This window comes from Microtus oregoni, unplaced genomic scaffold, assembly GCF_018167655.1.
Source record: "Microtus oregoni isolate MIOR12 unplaced genomic scaffold, Mior012 000001F_ref0000356, whole genome shotgun sequence".
NCBI classification, from domain to species: Eukaryota; Metazoa; Chordata; class Mammalia; order Rodentia; family Cricetidae; genus Microtus; species Microtus oregoni.
In genome coordinates this window covers 15,970,516-15,992,240 of record NW_024543060.1, presented here as the reverse complement: position 1 = coordinate 15,992,240, position 21,725 = coordinate 15,970,516, and the positions used below count along the sequence as shown (strand labels likewise).

Here is a 21,725-nt window from a genome sequence, read left to right as displayed (position 1 = left end):
GTAGCACTTCTGAGTCACGGAGCAATGCGGATTGTGTTACAGGAATGGTATTGTGACGTGTTAACTGTAGTAAGCCACACTAAGCCACACTAAGACTATTAACACCAGCCATAATGAAATTACTACTATCAGGTTTTCTATCAACTACACAACTCACTGAATGTTAGGCATATAGGAAGTGAGAAATGAATTTAAAATATTTTCTCAATGTTGCTTCTTAGAAATTATTTAATCCTACAAGTGAATATTTTAAAACTGCATCTTTAAGTAATTAATATCTTATTTTTACTTCTCTGTAGTTGTGATCCATAGAGCATGAAGGAGAGCAATCTTATCTTCAGGGGTGTTTTCATATTCAATTTACTGCCATTGACAAAAAAATTGCCTTTCAATGTGGAAAAATACCTCCTTGAAGAGTTTTATTGTATGCCTACCTTATATGATGCTGTAGTTTTATTCTAGGCGCAATATAGGAATAAAGAATTTATAGACTGAAGAGTAAACACAAATCTTATGGATTGTAACATTCTAAAATATGTTATTTAATAACAAAGAAAAATGATTGCTACCTCCTGGAGAAAAGAGAAAACATAATAAAAACAGTTGATGCATTAAACATATAATCAAATTATCATGAATATTAATATTCATGGGCTACTGCAAAGACAGTCGTAAAATAATCTAATAAAAAGTTTGAAACAGACAACTATTTTTTAAGTATCTCAACAATTTAAGTCATTGAAAATCCACTTGTTTTTACTTTGTAGGGTAGTGAATCCAACATGGTTACAAGCAGGCTTTAGGGTGAAATGACCATGTGAATGTGCACACCCTCTCTTCTGCTGGCTTCCTGCAAGCTCTGCTGCTGTCTACCTAGTGCTGTGCACTATAGACTGGGAGGCACTTTAGCCAATAGCTACCTGGTTGAAACAAAAAGAAAAAAGAAGAAGAAAAAGAAAAAGAAAATATTGGTCATTGTGACAGGCCTCTGTCTCTACTGGGTGCTGACTCTCAAGAGATGGAAGAATTGTCACAGTGTTCTTTCCTACTATGCTGTTGGTCTGTTCTGTATTTCATGGGCTTCTTTTACTCCGAGGCGTTTTCTTAATTCAGCTGCAGTGTTTTCCAGTTGTTGGATATTCCATTGCCAATTCCTCCTATTTAATTGAATCTTGTTCACCTGACAATGCAAACGCTTAAGAATTGCATCATATCTCTTCCGTTGTACCTGTTGGAAGACAGTACACACCAACAGTGCTTGTGAGCACACACAGTCAGGAGGTACTAACAGATGCTCTGACTCCTCTGGAGGGAAGCACTCAACTAGAAATCATCAACACAAACAAAAATTATGTAAGTATTCAACATATTACTAGTGCTGAAAGTTTTCTATGTAAAATGTAAAATCATATGTTATGGGTATTATTATTATTATTGTGTGTGTGTGTATGTGTGTCTAGAAACTAAAAACCAGAGTAATTTGAACACAATTTCAAAGTTCACAAACAGTGGTATTTGGGATTTGAACCCAAATTAGCCATCCATGATGGAATACCTACTTGTCAAGGCACCTACCCAGTGTTAAGTAAATGTGGTCTGAAGGTGCCTCTTTACTGAGTCCTATCTGATGGACTGCAATCTTAGTATCCAAACTGAGAGCTTACAAGCATGTATTTGTAACACAGCGGACTCTCAGCAGATCGCAGCAGCCATGTCTCAGTAGCTCTCATCTGCCAGCTGGAAAGACCATGCTCATTGTGAGCTGTGACCAGTGGAGCTGCTTCTGGATCTCACTTCCATTTACTGTCCAGAAATGCTACCTGCCCACACCACTGACAGCTGCTGAACCTCTTCTGTCTCTGATGACTTACCAACTCACGAATCATTCATTGTTCTATTACACTCAGTTGAATTTAATTGTTCTAATGTCTTCTACCACTAATTAAGAGAAATGGTTCTGTTTTCTCCATCTAGTGGCTCACTGAAACACATACACACACACACACACACGACAGTAGTTCTCAACCTTCCTTATTCCTTTAATACATTAAGTTCCTCATGTTGTGGTGACCCCCAACCATAAAATTATTTTCATTGCTACTTCATACCTGTGATTTTGCTACTGTTACAAATTGCAATGCAAATACCTATGTTTTATGGCGGTCCTAAGCAACCCCTGTGAAAGGGACACTGAGAGTCGAAACCCACAGGTTGAGAACCACTGATGTAAGAACTGCCACTAAGTAATTCGATAAATTTATTTGGAGCTAGACGTTGACACACTGCCAGGTAATAAAGCGGTTGAGATTACAAGCGATGCAGTGTCTGGCCACAAGAAGGTAAAACATTTTATCCATTTATCTGCAAATTTCACAATTTCATTTTTTACAAAGCTGAATGGAATTCAGTATATGTGCTACATTCTCATTACCCATTCATAAGTAGGAGAATATTTCAGTTGCTTCCATTTCCTAGGTATTTATTATGAATAGAGCAGCAGTGAGCATGGCTAAGAAAGTGTCTCTGAAGTAGAATGTTGAGTCCTTTGGGCACATGCGGTGAGTTACAGCTAGGTCACAAGGTGGATTTACCTTTAGTTTTCTGAAACTTTGACACACTGATTTCCACAGTGGCTACACAGGTTTGTAACCTCAACAACAGTAAATGAGGTTTCCTTTTCCTCACATCCTCACCAGCACCGTTGTTAGTTGCTTGAGTTCAGTCATGTGGAGCAGAGTATGAAATCTTGAAGTACTTTTAATTTGCATCTTCTTAATTGCTAAGGATACTGGACACTTTTAAAGATGCTTAACAAATTTTCTGTCTTATTTTGAGAACTTTTTAATTGGGTAATTTGTTTTCTTGACTGCTTTTGAATTCTTTGTATATTCTGATTAGCAATCACTTATTAGATGTACAGTTGGCAAGGATTCTATCCTACTTTGTGCGTATGAATTTGAAGACACTACACACTTCAGACACAGGCCTTGGAGGAAACAAACTGAAACTGACTTGGAAGCCTTCTCCCTGAGGCCTAGCTCTCGTAGCATCCAAAAATGCCAAGGGGCAAAAAAAACCAAAATTCTAACTAGCTGTAAAGTCCATGAGCCACAAGCATTACCAGCATGGCAAGATGTATTCCAGGGTGCACAAGCAGCACTTATAGCTCAGGGGTGGTCAATAGCCATCTAATTGAACTTAATCCCTGCTCAATGCTTAGAGAGAATTCAAGCCTGTCACGGTAAACTTAGTCAACTACCTGTGGCTGGCGAGGTCATGGACCCTAGAGGAAAACCTACTACTGCCACTTTCCTAAACCAGTATGGTTCCCAACAGCATTCTGAATACATAGCTGCTAGAGAATAATCTTCTTATACATTCTAAAGATTTGTCACTTGGATTAGTTTAATAAAACACTACCTGGCCAGTAGCAAGGCAGGAAGCATAGGTGGGGCTACCAAATTAAGGATTCTGGGAAGAGGAAGGGAAGAGTCAGTGAGTCCCAGGAAAATGCAGAGAAGCAAGATTAGAATGCTGTACTGAGAAAAGGTACCAAGTCATGTGGCTAAGCAGAGATAAGAATGATGGGTTAATTTAAGTGTAAGAGTTACCTAGTAACAAGCCTGAGCTATCAGTCAAGCATTTATAATTTCTATTTAAGCCTCTGAGTCAATTATTTGGGAAGCAGCTGAGGGTTTTTGGGAGCTGTTGGTGTGACAGAAACTCCAATTACACATTTCCTTATCCAGGGATAAGTATAGCTCTTACCCGTCAAAGAAGCTTCATTTAGCAGCAAAATAAAAATTCCAGAAATACCCAACTTGAGAAAGTGCAGAGAACAAGTGAATATGGTGAGGCGCCTATCCCAGCGGATATAAACATCTACATACAACTCCACCAAGGCTCAGAGGACATGGTCCAAGAGGGTGGCAAAAGATTGCAAGAGCCAGAGGATCAGGATGTGTGCTACAAGATAGTGTCCTCTATATATGACAGAGTCACATCCATGAATTCTTCACAATATAGTCCCCTAAACGAGACCTACACACTGACAACACCAGTTGATATTTCAGTTTTGATGGGAGACATCTCAAAATGAGGGTTTTATGCTCATATAGCTTCTGAATGAAGAGCTATAGACAATTAATGGCTACTAAAAGAGGGAGAATCAGCCTTCTCCAGGAACAAGCCCCTCAATGGCTATTTTTATCTGTTGATAGAGATTGGTATCCAATCCCAAGCAGTCATCCCTGAGCCTAATAAACATACTGAGGTTCTGAATTATGGTGACAGTAGGCACCCTCCATTAGAAGTAGGAGATCTCTCAGCTTGATCCTGGCTTTGTACATGTGTGAATGTCCCTAGTCAGGATTCCAGGGTGCAAGCAGCACTGGTCAGTACCCAAGCAACATAGGTTATGGTAGTTAAACAATTCAAATAATCCATTATTAAAATCAGACAAATTGCTTTTTGCATGTTCACATAACTATAAAAACATAACCACAATCTGCTTCAAAACATTTTTATTAACTTCCTAAGAAGACAAGTAACCGTTAGCACTCAATTCCATTTCTCTACCCCACTCTTTGTACTAGACAATCACTAATCTAATTTTTTTTATACATTTGCCTGTTCTGGGAATTCCATATAAGCAGAATCTTATAATTCTTTATAACTGGATTCTTTAACCTAAGATAATACGTTTTAGTATCAGCTAAGAAGTAGAATGTATCAGTGTGTTAGTATTTCATCTTTTTTACTGTTAAATAATATCTCATTGTATGAAATAACACATTTTACTTATCCATCTACCTGTTGATGAACATTTTTAGTATTTATAATCATACTATTGTGAATATTCATGTATAGGTCCTTGTGTGTACATGTTTTCACCTTTCTTGGCTATAAACCCAGGTAAAGAGTTAGTAGGTCATGTAGTAACTTCATGTTTAACCATCTGAAGAACTATTTTCCAGAATGACAATGACATTTTACATTCCCACTTATAATATGTGACAATTCCAATTTCCTTACACCCTCAAAATATTAATTACTATTTGCCATTTGTGTTAATAGTCATTTTTATGGATCTGAAGTAATATCTCATAGTTAAATATCTATTTTTACATTTATTTATTGGTGTGTGTCTATGTGTCAAGGGGCACATGTGTGGAAGTCATAGGACAACTTGTAGAAGTTCATTCTTACCTTCCACCATGTGGGCTCTGGGGATGTGACTCAGATTATGCTTGGTAGCAAATGCCTTTACTCACCTCTTTAGCCCAATATTTATCTTAAATAAATCAATACAATTATATAATAATAGGGCTGAGAAGGTACCTATTACACATACACATGCACAGGCACACACACATTTATTAGGTACTACTATAGCTGTTACCACCAGGACCCAGATAGGGCCACATGCTCAATCTCCCCTTTCTTCCGTCTCCCTCAGCTTCTCTATCAGTGCTCAGAGGCTCTTTCCTGTGCTTACAGACAGGATACTATTGATAGTATGAAGAATACTATATACTACTTCATCTTCATATTCTTAAACACACAAAATAAAATAGGATTGTTGGTCCAGACTCCAATTCCCAGCCTGCCAAGCACTTAGACTCCAACTCCCAGTCTGCCAGTGCTGACCCCTCCCTGGGTAGGGTAAAGGCCACTCACACAGGGTATTTAGGGTCACACTGACAAGGAACACGTGATTTTGGGTTTGCGTGTGCATTCCCTCTGTCTTCTGCCTGCCATGCTCCTGGCCACCCAGGAGTCTGCCATCTATTAAACTCAGGCATTTAATTAGGTTTAATCTGGTCTGATTGGATTCCTTTGCACTGGCAGAGAGGCTCTGTTAGAAAATATTCTTAACAAGGATGACCAAGGAAAACAATCATTTTGAAGCATCACTGTGCACCAGCAGAAGAACTAGAATGATATTGTAAACATTTCAAAATACTGATATATATATAAATAAAGAACTCGCCAATTAACACTTCAAATAAAATGCAATAAGTTATGTAAGTATATAATGCATATACATATAGTCAATATTTGTTAATTTTGAAAATTCAGATGATGTAGTCTACTTAGCCAACCAGGTTTGTTGACATGTTAGCTAAACAAAAATGACTTTATAAGGACTAAAAGTCAATGAATATAGACTGACCAGGGAAATTGGTAAGTTAACTAGAGATCTTCACCTCTCCTTCAGCTCCTCCAAATCTAAACACCCAATCTAATCCAAAGATCTACAGCTGATCAACCAGCTGTGGCTACCTTCCCCCATCCCTGACCCTCTTTTCAGGGGATCATACAGATACTTTACTCCTAACTTTCCTCCTGCTACTCATTGCTTTATCACAGACCCAGACTCCACCAAGCATTCCCTGGGAACTACCAGACCACTCCAACCAGGGAAACAGGCAGGCCAGTTTCACATCCTCACCTCTCTCTTTGCTCCAATCCCCCAGTCTCATGCCCAATTCTGCGACAGAAAATCTGCTGCAACTCCCCATCCTCCCCTGTCCCATCTCCAGTGGATCACACAGAGCTCCCCTTCCTCCTCTGCCCCGATCTCCAGTGGATACACAGAGCTCCCCTTCCTCCCCGTCCCCATCTCCAGTGGATACACAGAGCTCCCCTTCCTCCCCGTCCCCATCTCCAGTGGATACACAGAGCTCCCCTACTAACCTCCCTATGCCCACTCACTGCTTCATCTCTAACCTCAACTTCACCAGGATTCCCCAGAATCCCACAGGTCACTGTGACCAGGGAAGCAAGAAGACTAACTGCAGATCTTCACCTGTCCCCTCCTTCCTTTAAGTCCAATCCTGATGTCACCCCCAGACCTGCAGCAGATGTTCTGCTCTGGTCTCTCCTCACTCTCTGCCTCAGTCCTCATGGAACTTTCTCCAAACTTGAGCACACACTCAGACAGAAAACAGGTCTCAGCAGATATAAGAAAACTGAAATATAAAAACACAGAATAGCTAAAACTATCATGAGTAATTAAAGAACTGTAGGAGCTAACACTATCCCCAGTTTCAAGTTATACTGCAAAACTATAGTAACAAAAACAGCATGGTATTGGCACAAAAATGGACAGTTTAATCAATGGAATTGTACTGTAGACCCAGCATAAATCCACACCTATATGAGCACCTGATTTTTCATAAATAATCCAGAAATAGACTCTAGAAAAAAGATAGCATCTTCAACAAATGGTCAAACTGGGTGATTGCATGTAGAAGAATCCAAATAAGGCCATACTTATCACCTGAACAAAACTCAACTCTAAATAGATGAAAGATCTCAACATAAAACTAAATATACTGAACCTGATAGAGGAGAAAGCACAGAAAAGCCTTGAACTCATTGGCACAGGAAGAGATTTTCTAAACAGAGCATTGTTAGCACAGGCAATAAGACCAACAATTAATAAATGGAACCTCATGAAACTGAGGCGCTTCTGCACAGCACAGGATACCATCACTAGGGTCATTAGGAAAAAGCAGCAGGCTACATAATGAGAAAATGTTTTATACATCTGGCAAAACTAATATTCAGAACATAAAAAGAACTCAGACTAGATACTAAGAAAACAAATAACCCAACTAAAAATAGAGTAGAGACATTGTGGTAGTTTGAATGTAATTGGACCCACAATCTCATAGAGAGTGACATTATTAGAAGATATGGCCTATTGGAGGAAGTATCACTGTGGGGCATGCTTTGGGATTTCCCATGCTCAGGATAACACCCAAGTCAGTCTGCAAGTTGGACTCTCAGTTATTACTCCAGCACCACGTCTGCCCACACACCACCAGGCTCCTCACCATGATGATAATGGACTGAACCTCTGAAACCATAAGCCACCAGCTCTAGTAAATATTTTCCTTATAAGAGTTGCCATGGGTTGGTGTCTCTTTAGAGCAATAGAAACCCCAATTAAGATGGAAGGTGGTACCAAGGTCTCGAGTATTGCTGTAACAGTCCTGACCATGGTTTTGTTTGGAGTAATATGGACTTCGGGAGTCTGGGTTAGAAAAGCAGAATGCTTTAAAAAATGCTGCTTAGCCGGGCGGTGGTGGCGCACGCCTTTGGTCCCAGCACTCGGGAGGCAGAGGCAGGCGGATCTCTGTGAGTTCGAGACCAGCCTGGTCTACAAGAGCTAGTTCCAGGACCGGCTCCAAAACCACAGAGAAACCCTGTCTCGAAAAAAAAAAAAAAAAGATAAAAGAAAAAAATAAAAAATGCTGCTTAATAGAAGTATGGAAGACAGTGGTGCTGAATGTGATTGGATGAACTGTGGGGATCAAGAGGTTTCAGGGGAGAAAAATGTTAGCATGTGGCCTAGAAACTGGTCTTGTGATATTTTGGTGAAGAAAGAGGCTACTTTTTGCCTCCGGCTGAAGCGTCTGCCTGAGGCTAAAGTGAAGAGATTCTCGGATTAATTTTATTGGCAGAAGTAATCTCAAAACAGCCTAGTATTCAGACTCTGTTGTGTGGATATTAGTAATAACTCTAATGATGATTTATTTTTTTTAAAAAAAAAAAGAGCAAGCAGATCAGGGTAAATTGCAAAATGTAAATTTTGAGGAGAAAAGAGCACCAGAAAGTAGAATAGAGTGAAATCCTCTGTTCATGGCGATAAATGGATTAAGAAATAAAATAAAGGGACAGCCTGAATATGTTACCTTAGTTTGTTAACTGATTTTTTTTTAAATTCTTGATATGACCATTTGTAGGGAGTTAAGTTCTGAGTCAATGTATATTGATTGACACGGGCATGGCTATGTGAAAAACACAAATGCCTCAGACCAACGGAAGTGGCAAAGCTCTCTCAGGGTGAAGCTCAGAGGGATGAAAAACTCTGGATTTTGTCATTTTCTTCTACAAGTGTTGTGTTTTGTTCTAACTTCAACTAAAGTACTAGAAGATCATCTTGAACTTGTAAAAATGTAATACTCAGTAGAGTGTTTATTTCTGTTTTGTCCTGAGGTTTAGGTCTTTAGTCCAGCTTTTGTCTCAGTTGTCATTATGGATGTTATGATTTAAATGGAAAAAATGTTCTCACAGGCTAGCATGTTTGAATTTCTATTTACTTGAATATGTTTTTAAAGATTATTTTATTTGTCTTTAAGTGTGTATGTGTGTGCACGTGCACGCGAGCTTGCATGTATGTGCATGTGTGTGCTTCTGTGTAAATGTGCCCATGAGGACACATGAGTTGGGTGCCTACAGAGGACAGAGGCATCAGATCCCCCAGAACTGAAAGCAACAGGCAGTTGAGAACTTATGTAGGTGCCAGGAATCAAACTCAGGTCTTCCACAGAAGTAAAAAGTGTTCTGTTACACTGAGCTATCTCTCCAGTCCTACTTGAATATTTCTTATATTGCCTTTAGTTCACCTTTTCACCTTTGCTCCCCTGGAGTTGTCATATAGGATGGGTTGGCTTCTGACTCTGTAATTGTTTCTGTTCTTAACATCAATAAATGGATGCATTTGTCAGTTTTATAGATGAATGGTGTGTGGTACCAAGTCAAATACTCTTTGTTTGTAGGGGCTCTGAAAATTCACTCATTTTCCCTATCCTTTAAAATTTCAAGGCCAGACTGTATAAAATTTAGGCAAGAGGAAATCATCAATACTTTATAAAATGTCTGTTATCACAAAATACTGCTTGCAACACTCATTAATTGCTAAATAATATTAAACTGCTCCATTTTTTCCTTGAGTTTGGCAAATAACACTTGTTATGCTTTGAATTAAAAAACATCACTGACTAAGTGTTTTATATTTGACATTTCATGTTCATGCTCTCCCAATTTTTTTGTTGGTGACTCAAAGCTTATTTTTGCTTCCATCTTCTAAATAAGTAAGGACAGAAAATAGGGAGGAAAAGAAAAACATTTACGAATAAATATTTAGAAATATCTTTTCCCCCATTTCATAAGTGACCTAGAAATATTGAAAACATTATTTGGAAGATAAAGATTGAAATTCAAGAGCCATTTTAATTTTTTTGCACAAAAAATGTAGAGGATAGAAATATAGATTCTAAAATATGCAATGCATAAATATTTGAAAACATTAAGGATTAGAACAATGGTATAGTTAAGAAAAAAATGACCTATGAACTTTCACAGGCCCATGGATAAAAATATTCAGAAAGGACAGAAAATACCACTCGCAGGAAGAAATAACTAATAAAGTCTCCCAGGATTTGAATTCAACCTTCCTAAAAAATTCTGGTTGTTTTCAGAACATCAATGATCAGTTCATAACAATTAATAACAACAATTTTTTAAAGTGTAGTATTCTGAAGACAAAGATGTGACTGTATTTATTTTTCATTTAAATAATTATTGTGGAAAATTTTAATCTAAATTTATGAGTATGACATTGTGACAAAATTGAAGATTACTTTTTAATATATTAGGAACAGTAAAACTACATCTGAAAAGCTTTTAATACAGCTAGACCTATTAACAAAGCTTAAAAGTTATTAAATTTCAGAGCAAGAAACTTTCTTTTTTTTTTTAGAAACTTTCTAATGAAAAAATTTAAAAATTGAAAACTTAACGTTAGTGATAATTCCTCAAAACCTAGCATTAGTGGCCTCTTATCCTTCAGTACTTAAAGCACCATTTTTCCATACTGTTTCTGGCAAAATAGAAATGTCTTCGTTTGCTGGTTCTTCCTGTGTAATTAAAAACCCTAAATATCAACCAGAAAACAAATATCAGAAGCCTCTGAAAACTGGAAAGAAGAAAGAAACATAGGTAGAGAATTCAGGCCCTAGGAATGACATGCATTTATTTCCAGTTCCCTTACATACTCCAGAAAGGGTTCTCAAGAAGACAGCCACCCAGAAATGCCAATAAATGCTTGAAGGAAAAGTCTCGAGGGAAGCCTCCTTCTCTTTCTAGACAGATAATGAAGAAAACAGCAGCCTCCCAAGACAGAACACTTTCGGATAGTAACTCTGCTACTCAAAATGGAAATCACAAAACAGAATGTGGCTCTTCACCACCCGCACACGAGAAGAGTCACTTTAAAAATCCCATATTACATTACTGCTAGCAAGATTGATTCTCCAATCCAGTTGCCGAGGTGGTTTCATTGGTCTAACTGTGCAGTTCTGAGTTTTGATGCCTTCTAAGCACTAAATCTTATGGAATCAGTGGACCCCATGAAGATACTACTCTCATCAAGTTGCAGTAAAAGCAGATGAAGCCTAGTCAAGCCAGGACTTTTGCAGTACTCAGAGCTAAGAAAAAAATGTATAGTTTCAGTAGAGGGTGTGTATGAATGGTAAGACAAGGTACTAGTAGCAGAGGTCTGGAGGGCCAGCCAGAACACCCACATCTGGTTCACAGTGAAAAGAGACTCTCCTCTCTCCAAAGGATGTTGGCAGAGAGTACCAATAAGATAAGAACTTAAGCTGCCTCCTGGAAGTAAATACAATCTAGAGTCTTAAAACACAGTAGCCAACACATCCACATGCCAATGGAAAACCAGTTATCATACCAAGAATCAAGATCTTAACACTAGTAAGAAATGAAATTCAGGATATACCAACATCTCTGTAACAACATCAGAGTTATCTGATGAGCAATTCAAGGCACTCACAATACACACACTGCAAGAGAAAGCCACAAACATGGGAAAATGAAGAAATACTCGGCAAAGGATTTAAGCAGAAAAATTTTAAAAATCAAGTTGAAATTGAAAGGCTAAGTGATTAACTGAACAAAAACTCAATGGATCTCAGTAGCTGGAGAGTATAAAAGAAAAAGTAATAAGGAAGAAAAGCACTAGAAATTACTCAGTTTGAGCAAGAGATAAAATTAAATTAACAAAAGGGTGATGGAAATGTCTAACATTGACTTTGGTGAAGGTCACACCAGGCAGAAAGTATGAAAAGCCTTTGGATTAGATGCCTTAAATGCTAAATTATACTATTATATGCAGTAATTTATCAATAAAGCTTTTTAAAAAGTTCAGTTGATGAAATTCCAATTAAATGGTGAAAGAGACACAAAAGCACTTGCTAAAGATGAATGGGAAGTTCAGCGTTTGGATCAAGAGATGGAACTGACGTGTATAGATATTAATCAAAATTGATTAAGCAAAGTATGTAAAATGTGTATATTTTCTCCTTAAAAATGACACTTAAGAACTGGTTATTGTAAGAACTTATTACATAATATCAAATTTCTTTCCAATATATTTTCAGCTATTTATAATCATAAAGGATGTACTAAAATTCAAGTGTGACATAATAGTGATAACTTTGTGGCTAAATAAATGGCATTATAGCTTGAATTATCAATAATTTATTGTTAAGTGATGCTGGAAAAACTGAATATCGACTTTCAAAGAATGAAATTAGATCCATATCTCTCACCCTGCATAATAATCAATTCAAACTTGATCAAAGACCTTAATTTAAACAGGGAATGCTGCAACTGCTAAAGGAATACATAGAATATACTTCCCTTCAAGATGTACATATAAATAAGAACTTTCTGACTAGGACCCCAATATCAGAAGAAATATCCCCAATGATTAATAAATTGGATGACATGAAATTTAAAATGTTTTACCCAGGAAACTGAATAGACAGCTTCAGAATGCATGAAAATATTTTGTACCCTATCCTGCCAACAGAGGACTGATTTCTACAAAATATAGCCAATTGTAAAAATGAAACCTCCAAAATAAAAAATGCATCAACAAGTGAGCCAATGAACAGTTTTAAAAAGAAGAAAGACAAATGGCAATAAGTATTTTTAAGATGTTTAATATCTTTAGTTATAATGAAAATGCAAATTAAAACTACTCTGAGATTTCATATTTCCACAGTCAAATGGTATCAAGAAAAGAAACAATTGCTAGAGAGGTAATTGGAAGAGGAGGAGCCCTTCTTCACTGTTGGTAGGAAAGCAACTTAGTGCAGTCACTATAGAGACCAGTGTGGTTGCTTCTCAAAGCATTAAAAATAGAACTTCCATATGGCAAGATATAGTACTCCCAGGCATATGCCCAAGGTCTCATCCTATTACAGAGAGTTTTGTACAGCCATGTTCATCATTATTCTTTTTTATAATAACAAAGAAACAGATGACAAGAACATATGGATGGATAGTGTGACTGTACTATGTACACAATAGAATTTTATTAAGTTAATAAGAAAAGTGAAATTATGAAATTTTGGGGAAAATATATAGAATTGAAAAAGTAAGTAAGTGATGTAGTCCAGGCTCCAAATGACAAATATCAGACTTTACCTCTCATACGTAGATCCTTGTCACTAACTGTTAACTATGTGTATGGGGGGGACAAACATAAATAAGAGCAAGGAAATTAGAAAGGGGCTCATGAGACTAGAGAAAAGAGCCCTTAGGGAAAGAAAACAGAACAAAATAAAAGGGAAACCTTGGTGTTAAAAAGTTACAGTGGAGAAGAGTATGGAAGATGAGGGAGGGAGGGGAAGAGTAACCAACCAAAATGAAGTGTGTATGTAAATCACACTGGAAACCTACTTTGTAAGATAACTTAAACATAAAAATGTAATATTGTTTAAAAATAAACACAAAAATTGTGAAAGTGGTTTTATTTTTTTGTTTGCTGATTTATTGTTTAAATATACATGCTTAAATAAGTATTTCCATGTCACATACTCATTGGGTTTCTGTCTTGACATGTCCTTGACTTTTTCTCTCCTTTTATATGTTTTACAAATATTTCTAAGAACTGAGTCTGCCTTCTCCATTGTTAGGAAAGTAAAATATTTAGCCATAGAGTTCATGTGAGTATTTTTATAATTTTAAATATTTTTAAATTGTTTAACACAGAGTTAAATTTTTTCTTGCATTTCTTAAATGCTCTTAAGAGAGTATAAGCATAGGTATCATAAGGCAGGAATTCAACTTAGCATTATACAGTTGAACTGATGCTCTCACACGCGTGTGGAGTGGGTATAGTGTAATGTTGTGTGTTGTGAGCATGTGTGTTGTTATATAGTTGAACTGATGCTCTCACACGCGTGTGGAGTGGGTATGGTATAATGTTGTGTGTTGTGATGCACGTGTGTAGAGTGGGTATGGTGTAATGTTGTGTGTTGTGATGCATGTGTGTAGAGTGGGTATGGTGTGATGTTGTGTGTTGTGATGCACGTGTGTGGAGTGGGTATGGTATGATGTTGTGTGTTGTGATGCACGTGTGTGGAGTGGGTATAATGTAATGTTGTGTGTTGTGATGCAGGTGTGTAGGGATGAGTGCAGGCCACAACGGCACAGGTGTGGAGGTCAGAGGATAACCTGCACCAACAGAGTCTGCCCTTCCTTCATGTGGTTCTCATGGATGATATTCAGACTGTTAGTTGTAGTAATATTTCATTTGTATTTTAATAAATAAAGTTTTCTGAAGATCAGAATGCAAAACAGCCACACTAGTCAGTCATACAGGCCAGGCAGTGGTAGCTCACACTTTTAATCCCAGGAGCTACACTAGTCAGCCATAGGGGCCAGGCAGTGGTGGTGCACACCTTTAATCCCAGGAGCTACGCTAGTTAGCCATAGGGGCCAGGCAGTGGTGGTGCGCACCTTTAATCCCAGGAGCTACGCTAGTTAGCCATAGGGGCCAGGCAGTGGTGGTGCGCACCTTTAATCCCAGGAGCTACACTAGTTAGCCATAGGGGCCAGGCAGTGGTGGTGCGCACCTTTAAAAGCAGCACTAGAGAGGAATATAAGGCGGAATGAGACAGGAACTCACTCTCTTTGAGTCTGATGATTTCACAGAGGTAAAAGCTCTCTAGTGGCTTGGCTGCTCTGCTTTCCTGAGCTTCAGGTTGAGCCCCAATATCTATCTATGGGTATTTATTATTCGTGCGACAGTTAGTCTTGGCAGCAAGCACCCTCACCTGCTGAACCATCTCACTGGCATGGTTTAGCTTATTTTGTTTATGCCATCATGAATGGGAGCTACTTCTAGATTTTTTCTCTATTTCATTAATCATTTCTCTATTTTCACACCAGTTATATACTACCTTACTACTGACAACATTTTAATAAATTGACGCATAAAACAAAAAATATAAAAGAAATGCCTAATCTAATTTAAATTCCTACTGAAGTATCAGATAAAATCGTAGGTTTTTTTTTTAATGAAAATATGTAAAGGCAAAGGCTTTTCATCTTAAAATTATTTTGATGTTTTTATATAATGTCAAATTATTGTTGCATTAAAGGTGAAATTATTTTTATTTGCCATTAACAGCACATTCTCTTCCATACTTGCTCTCCATTCATACAGACAATAACAAACGTCCAGGGTGGCACCGGCATGTAAAGAAATTAGTTTCCCTTTCATTTGCCTTATTTATTTGCTTTGGTTTGAAGACAGAGTCTCACTCTATAGCCAGGACTGGACTCTAATAAATTTATGGAAATCCATCTGCCTTAGGATCCTAAATGCTGGATGATGGGCAAGAACCACAGCACCCAACCTCATTTTCATTTTATATACGTATATAAAACATCTATATATGTGTCTATATAAACATTTTATTTATATAAAATATATATAAAACAACAAATATATATTCACTCGCAAGAATATATGTATGCATATATATTGACTCTTGAGAGTTGCATATATGAAATCAAGAAGTCTAGAATAGCAATGCTTTCTACTGTCCTTTGCTCTATTTTTAAGATGCCAATGTCTAGAATAGTCATTCTTTTTGAGCATCAAAGCCTTTGCTTTCTAGCCATTAATTACCAAGTGGTTGGTAGAATGAGACCTGGAAGAATTCCAGAGAATTCTAAATCAGATATTTTTTTGACATGGTATTACTTTGTAGACCAGGCTGACTTCAGACTCTGTCCTTCCAAGGGCTAGGATTATAGGCATGTGTTGTGCCTGGTAAGACCTTATCTGATGTGACTGCTCACTCTGTTTTAATACTTTCACATATTTGAAGGAAGTGTTATCTCTTGTTTTTAGTGTCCAATCTTTAGTCAAATTCTTTCTTGTTCTCTAGCTGTTTTGAAACTCAAAAGTAAATTATGAAAATACAAATATAGCATAATCTTAAGACATAGTCTCACAAAATATTTAAATATAGATCATTTACACTTACCTCTATTTCTTTTCTTAGCTTTTCATGTGTCTTTTTCTCTTCTTCAATAGAACATGTTTTCTCAATGATTGAATTTTTTACTGTCGTAATTTTATTCATTAGCTTTGAAATGTCTTCCTGAATATTTGTAAATTTAAAAATATTCAAGTCAAAAACCCAATGATCAAAATAAACCCAAGACAGTCAGTGCTTTCATAATATATGAAAACTAGCCTAATATTTAAATTTTGAAAACAAGATTAAAACATTACTTCTATGGCCATACAAAATAAAAAACCACTATTTACACAAAGCAAACCTGGATTTGAAAACAAAATAAAACACAAAGGAAAGTAGCAGTTGTGCTGACGAATCCCTGACAACAGAGTAGAGGATACTTTTTAAGTCTCTAGCAAGGAGGGGGATATATTTTAAATCTGTATCCTCTATGGTTTTCAAAGATTAGTAAGAGGAATACAAAGATGCTCAACTGCAATCATGAATTAAGTTTGTCTATATAATAGCATTAATCACATGAACTTATTTGGTCTATCTTCATCAGAATAGAAGCCAGAGACTGAACATTTTTCATGAATTACTCTTTCTGCAGTAAATGGACTGTTCACTGGGATTTGGACCACACACACACACACACACACACACACACACACTTTATAAAGCCACAGATGATTTATATCTATCTCCTTTAAGCAACAGCGCATTTGGAAAGTTGTTATTTAATTTATGTATCTTATTGCTATATGTACTTACTTAAGTTTTGAAACTTGTAAAAACAGTTTCTGAATGTAGAACTATTGGTATTACATTATTATATTATTTACTATATATACTTACAAAAACCAGAAAAGGGTTTAGTAAGTAATACTTCAAACCTGTATTTGTATTGCATAGCTCCTTTGTGGATTTTGGAGATTTTCCATAAGATCTTCTTTCATTGTCTTTAGGTTTTTGATGAGATCTCGCTTTTCATAGAGTTCAGTCATAAATGAGCATTTGCTGTCTATCTCTCCTAAGCTATCTTTATAGGCTTTTATTTTTGCATAATATGCATTATATTTTATCATTTTTTCCTTGAAATTTTCTTGGGCTGTTTCTGAATCAAATTTAAGCTTTACAGTTTCTGAATGTAAGGACTCAATCTGAGCTTCCAAGAGTCCACACCGAAGTCTGGAATTCTCCATGGCAGCATCTTGCTGGTGCATCTGCCTCTCTGTTTCTTTAGCTTCTGCAGCAGTAGCTGCTATTTGATTTTCAAGATCATGAAGTTCAATCTGTAATAAATTCCATAAATATCAGGAATGATTAATTCATTTGTATTCATCACAGAGGAAAGTCATTATTTTGACTCATAATGCACATAAAAAGTCACAACATAAAAATATACCTTTATAAGATATTAAAAAATGACTCATAATAGAAGACATGCAATTGCACAATATACACTTATAGAATTACAGAAGGGTCCCAGAGTTTTATATTTCTTGCTTGATTACTTAATTCTAAAGTCTTAGAGTTATATAATTTAGCATCTTATGAATAATGGAGATATTTAGTTATTTTAAAAACGCATTTATAGGTACCAGAAGTATTCATTCAAATAAGACAATGTGGTAAAATTTATATGGCCCAGAGTTAAGTAACCTAAAGACTAGGTTCCAGCGTCTTTACTGCTTTTTACCAACCTCTATGATCACACATGAGCCAATCTCACTTCCTCCACTTGCAAAATGAACATAAAGGTATCTATGCTTTCCCGGGGTACCCGCTGTCTCTGACTCACGCATCCTTATTAAACCCTGGTTTTCATCTCACCAGTTTCTTTGGATCTCCTTAGTCACTTCTTACTACTTCTCCGTCTCAACAACTCCTTCAAATACAGGACGTCCTCAGGGTGCAGCCATCATATTTCTTCTTGTCAGTGTATGTGTGTAATTAAGTAATTACAGAACTAGTCCCAGCTTTTCTATTTTCCACTGACGGTCACAGACTATATGTGGTTACTGAGTTCTATATGCCACTGCCACAGGCCACTTCAAATCCACCATGCCCCCAAATCAGACTTTCCTTCCTCCCTCCCTAACCTATTTCTATTTGGATCAATTGCCACAGCACAAGACCTCAGTGATATTTATCATGGACATGCCTGGGAGAGGTTGGTGTTGCTAGGTGATGCGTAAGGTGGAGAGTAGGAAGGGGAAGAATGCAGAGGGCAGTGGGGTGAAGAGAAGGACTGAACGACCTATTTTAAATGCCTGCAGGGTTCACTGGGCTGACTAGAATATCTCGGCTTTGCCCTGCATGCATTAAGCTCCGGAGTTATGTCCTCATGCTAGCAAACAAAGAAGTGGAAGTACGACTGTGTAAGAGCTTTCCTAAAGCTTTTTGCTTGATTCCCATGGGCTAATGCTAGTTAGTCACATGACCAAACTCAGCTTCATGGGATGGAAATGTATTTAGCACATTGGGAACACAATGACTATCACAAATTATAGAAGAAAACAGGTTCATCGAAAGAAAGCTAACACGAATTTGCTCTTAAGAATGAGCCTTCTTATGTTCATAGCAGCATTATTTGTAATAGCCAGAACCTGGAAACAACCTAGATGTCCTTCAATAGAATCATGGATGAAGAAAGTGTGGGATATATACTCATTAGAGTACTACTCAGCCGTAAAAAACAATGACTTCTCGAATTTTGCATGCAAATGGATGGAAATAGAAAACACTATCCTGAGTGAGGTAACCCAGACCCAAAAAGATGAACATGGGATGTACTCACTCATAATTGGCTTCTAGCCACAAATAAAGGTCAGTGAGTCTATAATATGATACCCTAAAGAAGCTAAATAAGAAGGTGAACCCAAAGAAAAACATATAGCTACCCTCCTGGTTATGGGAAGTAGACAAGATTGCCAGGCAAAAAATTGGGATCTTGGGGGTGGAGTGGGAGGGGGTAAGGGGAGATGGGGAGAGAAAGTGAGAAGGGGAGGATGGGGGGAACTTGGGGAAATGGGATGATTGGGATAAAGGAAGGTTGGATAGGGGAGCAGGGAAGCACATATCTTAATTAAGGGAGCCATCTTAGGGTTGGCAAGAGACTTGGACCTAGAGGGGCTCCCAGGTGCCCAGGGCGATGTCCCCAGTTAGTTCCTGGGGCAACTGAGAATAGGGAACCTGAAATGACCAGATCCTATAGCCATACTGATGAATATTTTGCATATCACCATAGAACCTTCATCTGGCGATGGATGGAGATAGAGACAGAGACCCACACTGGAGCACTGGACTGAGCTCCCAAGGTCCCAATGAGGAGCAGAAGGAGGGAGAACATGAGCAAAGAAGTCAGGACCACAAGGGGTGCACCCACCCACTGAGACAGTGGGGCTGATCTATTGGGAGCTCACCAAGGCCAGCTGGACTGTGACCGAAAAAGCATGGGATAAAACCGGACTCTCTGAATATGGCGGACAATGAGGGCTGCTGGGAAGCCAAGGACAATGGCATGGGGTCTTGATCCTACTTCATGTTCTGGCTTTGTGAGAGCCTAGCCAGTTTGGATGTTCACCTTCCTAGACCAGGATGGAGGGGGGAGGACTTTGTACTTTTCACAGGGCAGGGAACCCTGACTGCTCTTTGGACTGGAGAGGGAGGGGGAGAGGAGTGGGGGAAGGAGGAGAGGAGTGGGAGGAAGGGGAGGGAAATGGGAGGCTGGGTGGAGGCAGAAATTTTTTTTCTTCAATAAATAAATATATATATATATATATATATATATATATATATATATATATAAAGAATGAGCCTTCTTAGAAGAGTCACAGCCTCATTGTCATAGCCAGCCATGATGAGGAACTTAAAGTGGGAACATTAGGAGAGTTACAGCATCATACCCACAGACAGAAGCCCTTTGAATCCCATTTCCTTTCAGACACGGAGACCACTGGGAATTTCCTTGTATTAAATGGGGAGAGATAGAGCGTGGGGAATGGAAAGCTCCACACCATGTGACCTAGCTTGGCTTGGCCTGGTCTGCACGCTCTCAGTTAGGAAAACACGGCAAATGTAAAGCTACGATGCAAGGCCTGGGCATGACAGTACCAAATGGGACAGAGACTACAGAATTCTTTGTAAGATCTGTGAGGTCACAGCACACTCTGATCAATTGTGGGTAGGTCCTACCTGAATTCTGAAAGAGACAGGCAACTAGAGGATCTGTAAACTAACAGTAATACGTCATAGAGTGTATAAAGAGATCAGAAGTACACATCAGCACAGCACGAAGTCACAGACATAGCCCACAGGACCACCTCGAGAAACAATCTCTGTTTAATCCTCTTTCTATAGTTCTATATTTAACTGTTTGTCCAATTCCACATCAAATTCCACTCAAATAACTGCAGGACCCTTGCCATCCTTCTTTCTTTCTGTCTACGACTGTCATTCCCTTTAAGTCAGTTTAAAGTGCTGGAAGAAAGGTTTGTAAACAAGTGAGCTTTAATTTCAAACCCTTCTACACAAGACTCCTCTGCTGTTTTCCTGGCAGAGCCAGTCAACTACACATACATATTCACCAAATACTCGAAACACACCAAACCACTTCTCCCACAGCTCCACTGATTTCTGCAAACTGTACTGCTTTTCACCCGGACAGTCAAAAGCCAAGAAGTCATTCCTGATTCTTTTCATTTGCTCTACATTCTATTTACCAACAGTACTTGCTGATTGGAACAACAATATAAAATCTCCAATTTGGGGAGAGAATGTAGTCCAGTGGCAGAACATTTATGCAGCACATATGAGGCCCTGGGTTCCATCCCAGCACTAATAAACAAACAAATAAACAGATGAACACCTCAAACTTATTCCTGACATATCTTTATCATATGTGGTACAGCCTGGCTTCTAACTCATCTTATTTCTATTCCTGCCCCTCTTCACCAGCTAGGTCCCATTTGTAAGCAGAAAAATCTTTTTAAAACATAAAACACACGGCATGCTTCCCTGCTCAAGTGCTTCTCACTCATGGTGTCCTGTCACATTAATGACACAATTTTAATCCCTGCAAGAGGCTTATAAAGCCATGTATGCAATAATCCTAATCCCTATTTGCTGCCCCTCCTACTCATTTACTACACTCTTGTTTTCCAGCACCCTCCCTGGTTATCCGTCATGCCCAGGTCCTTCCTAATTAAGGCCATCTTTAGTTGTTGATCCATCTACCATAAAATTTCCTGCCTCAGGCCAGCAAGGCAGGTGAGCAGCTAAAGTGCATGCCTTGATTGCTTGATAACATGAATTCATTTGGAAGACGATAAGCAACTCCACAAAGTTATCTTCTGACATCAATGCATGCACTGTAGCATATGGGTGCCTGAATTCACATGTCATACAAAAGTAATAATAATAATATGTAAAAAACCTTTTTCTGTCCCACCAGCCAGTTCCCAAATAACAACTGAGACTCTGTATTAATTAAGAAAGCTTTACCTTTAGCTTAGGCTTATCTCAACTAGCTCTTGTAACTTAACCCATTTTTATTAATCTGTGTGCTGTCATGTACTAACCATC

General features: G+C 38.0%; 1 protein-coding gene across 1 annotated transcript in view; it reads right to left on the bottom strand.

The window, feature by feature from the left end:
• Positions 1-847: 847 nt before the first annotated feature.
• Positions 848-21,725, bottom strand: part of Ccdc122 (coiled-coil domain containing 122) — a 35,860-nt gene continuing 14,982 nt past the window's right edge. Inside the window, exons 4-6 of the mRNA XM_041677563.1 lie at positions 17,033-17,431; positions 16,161-16,277; positions 848-1,228 (exon numbers count right to left, since the gene is read on the bottom strand). Of these exons, the coding sequence (XP_041533497.1) occupies positions 1,049-1,228; positions 16,161-16,277; positions 17,033-17,431 (696 nt within the window). The 3' untranslated portion in view covers positions 848-1,048. The remainder of the gene's footprint in view (positions 1,229-16,160; positions 16,278-17,032; positions 17,432-21,725) is intronic.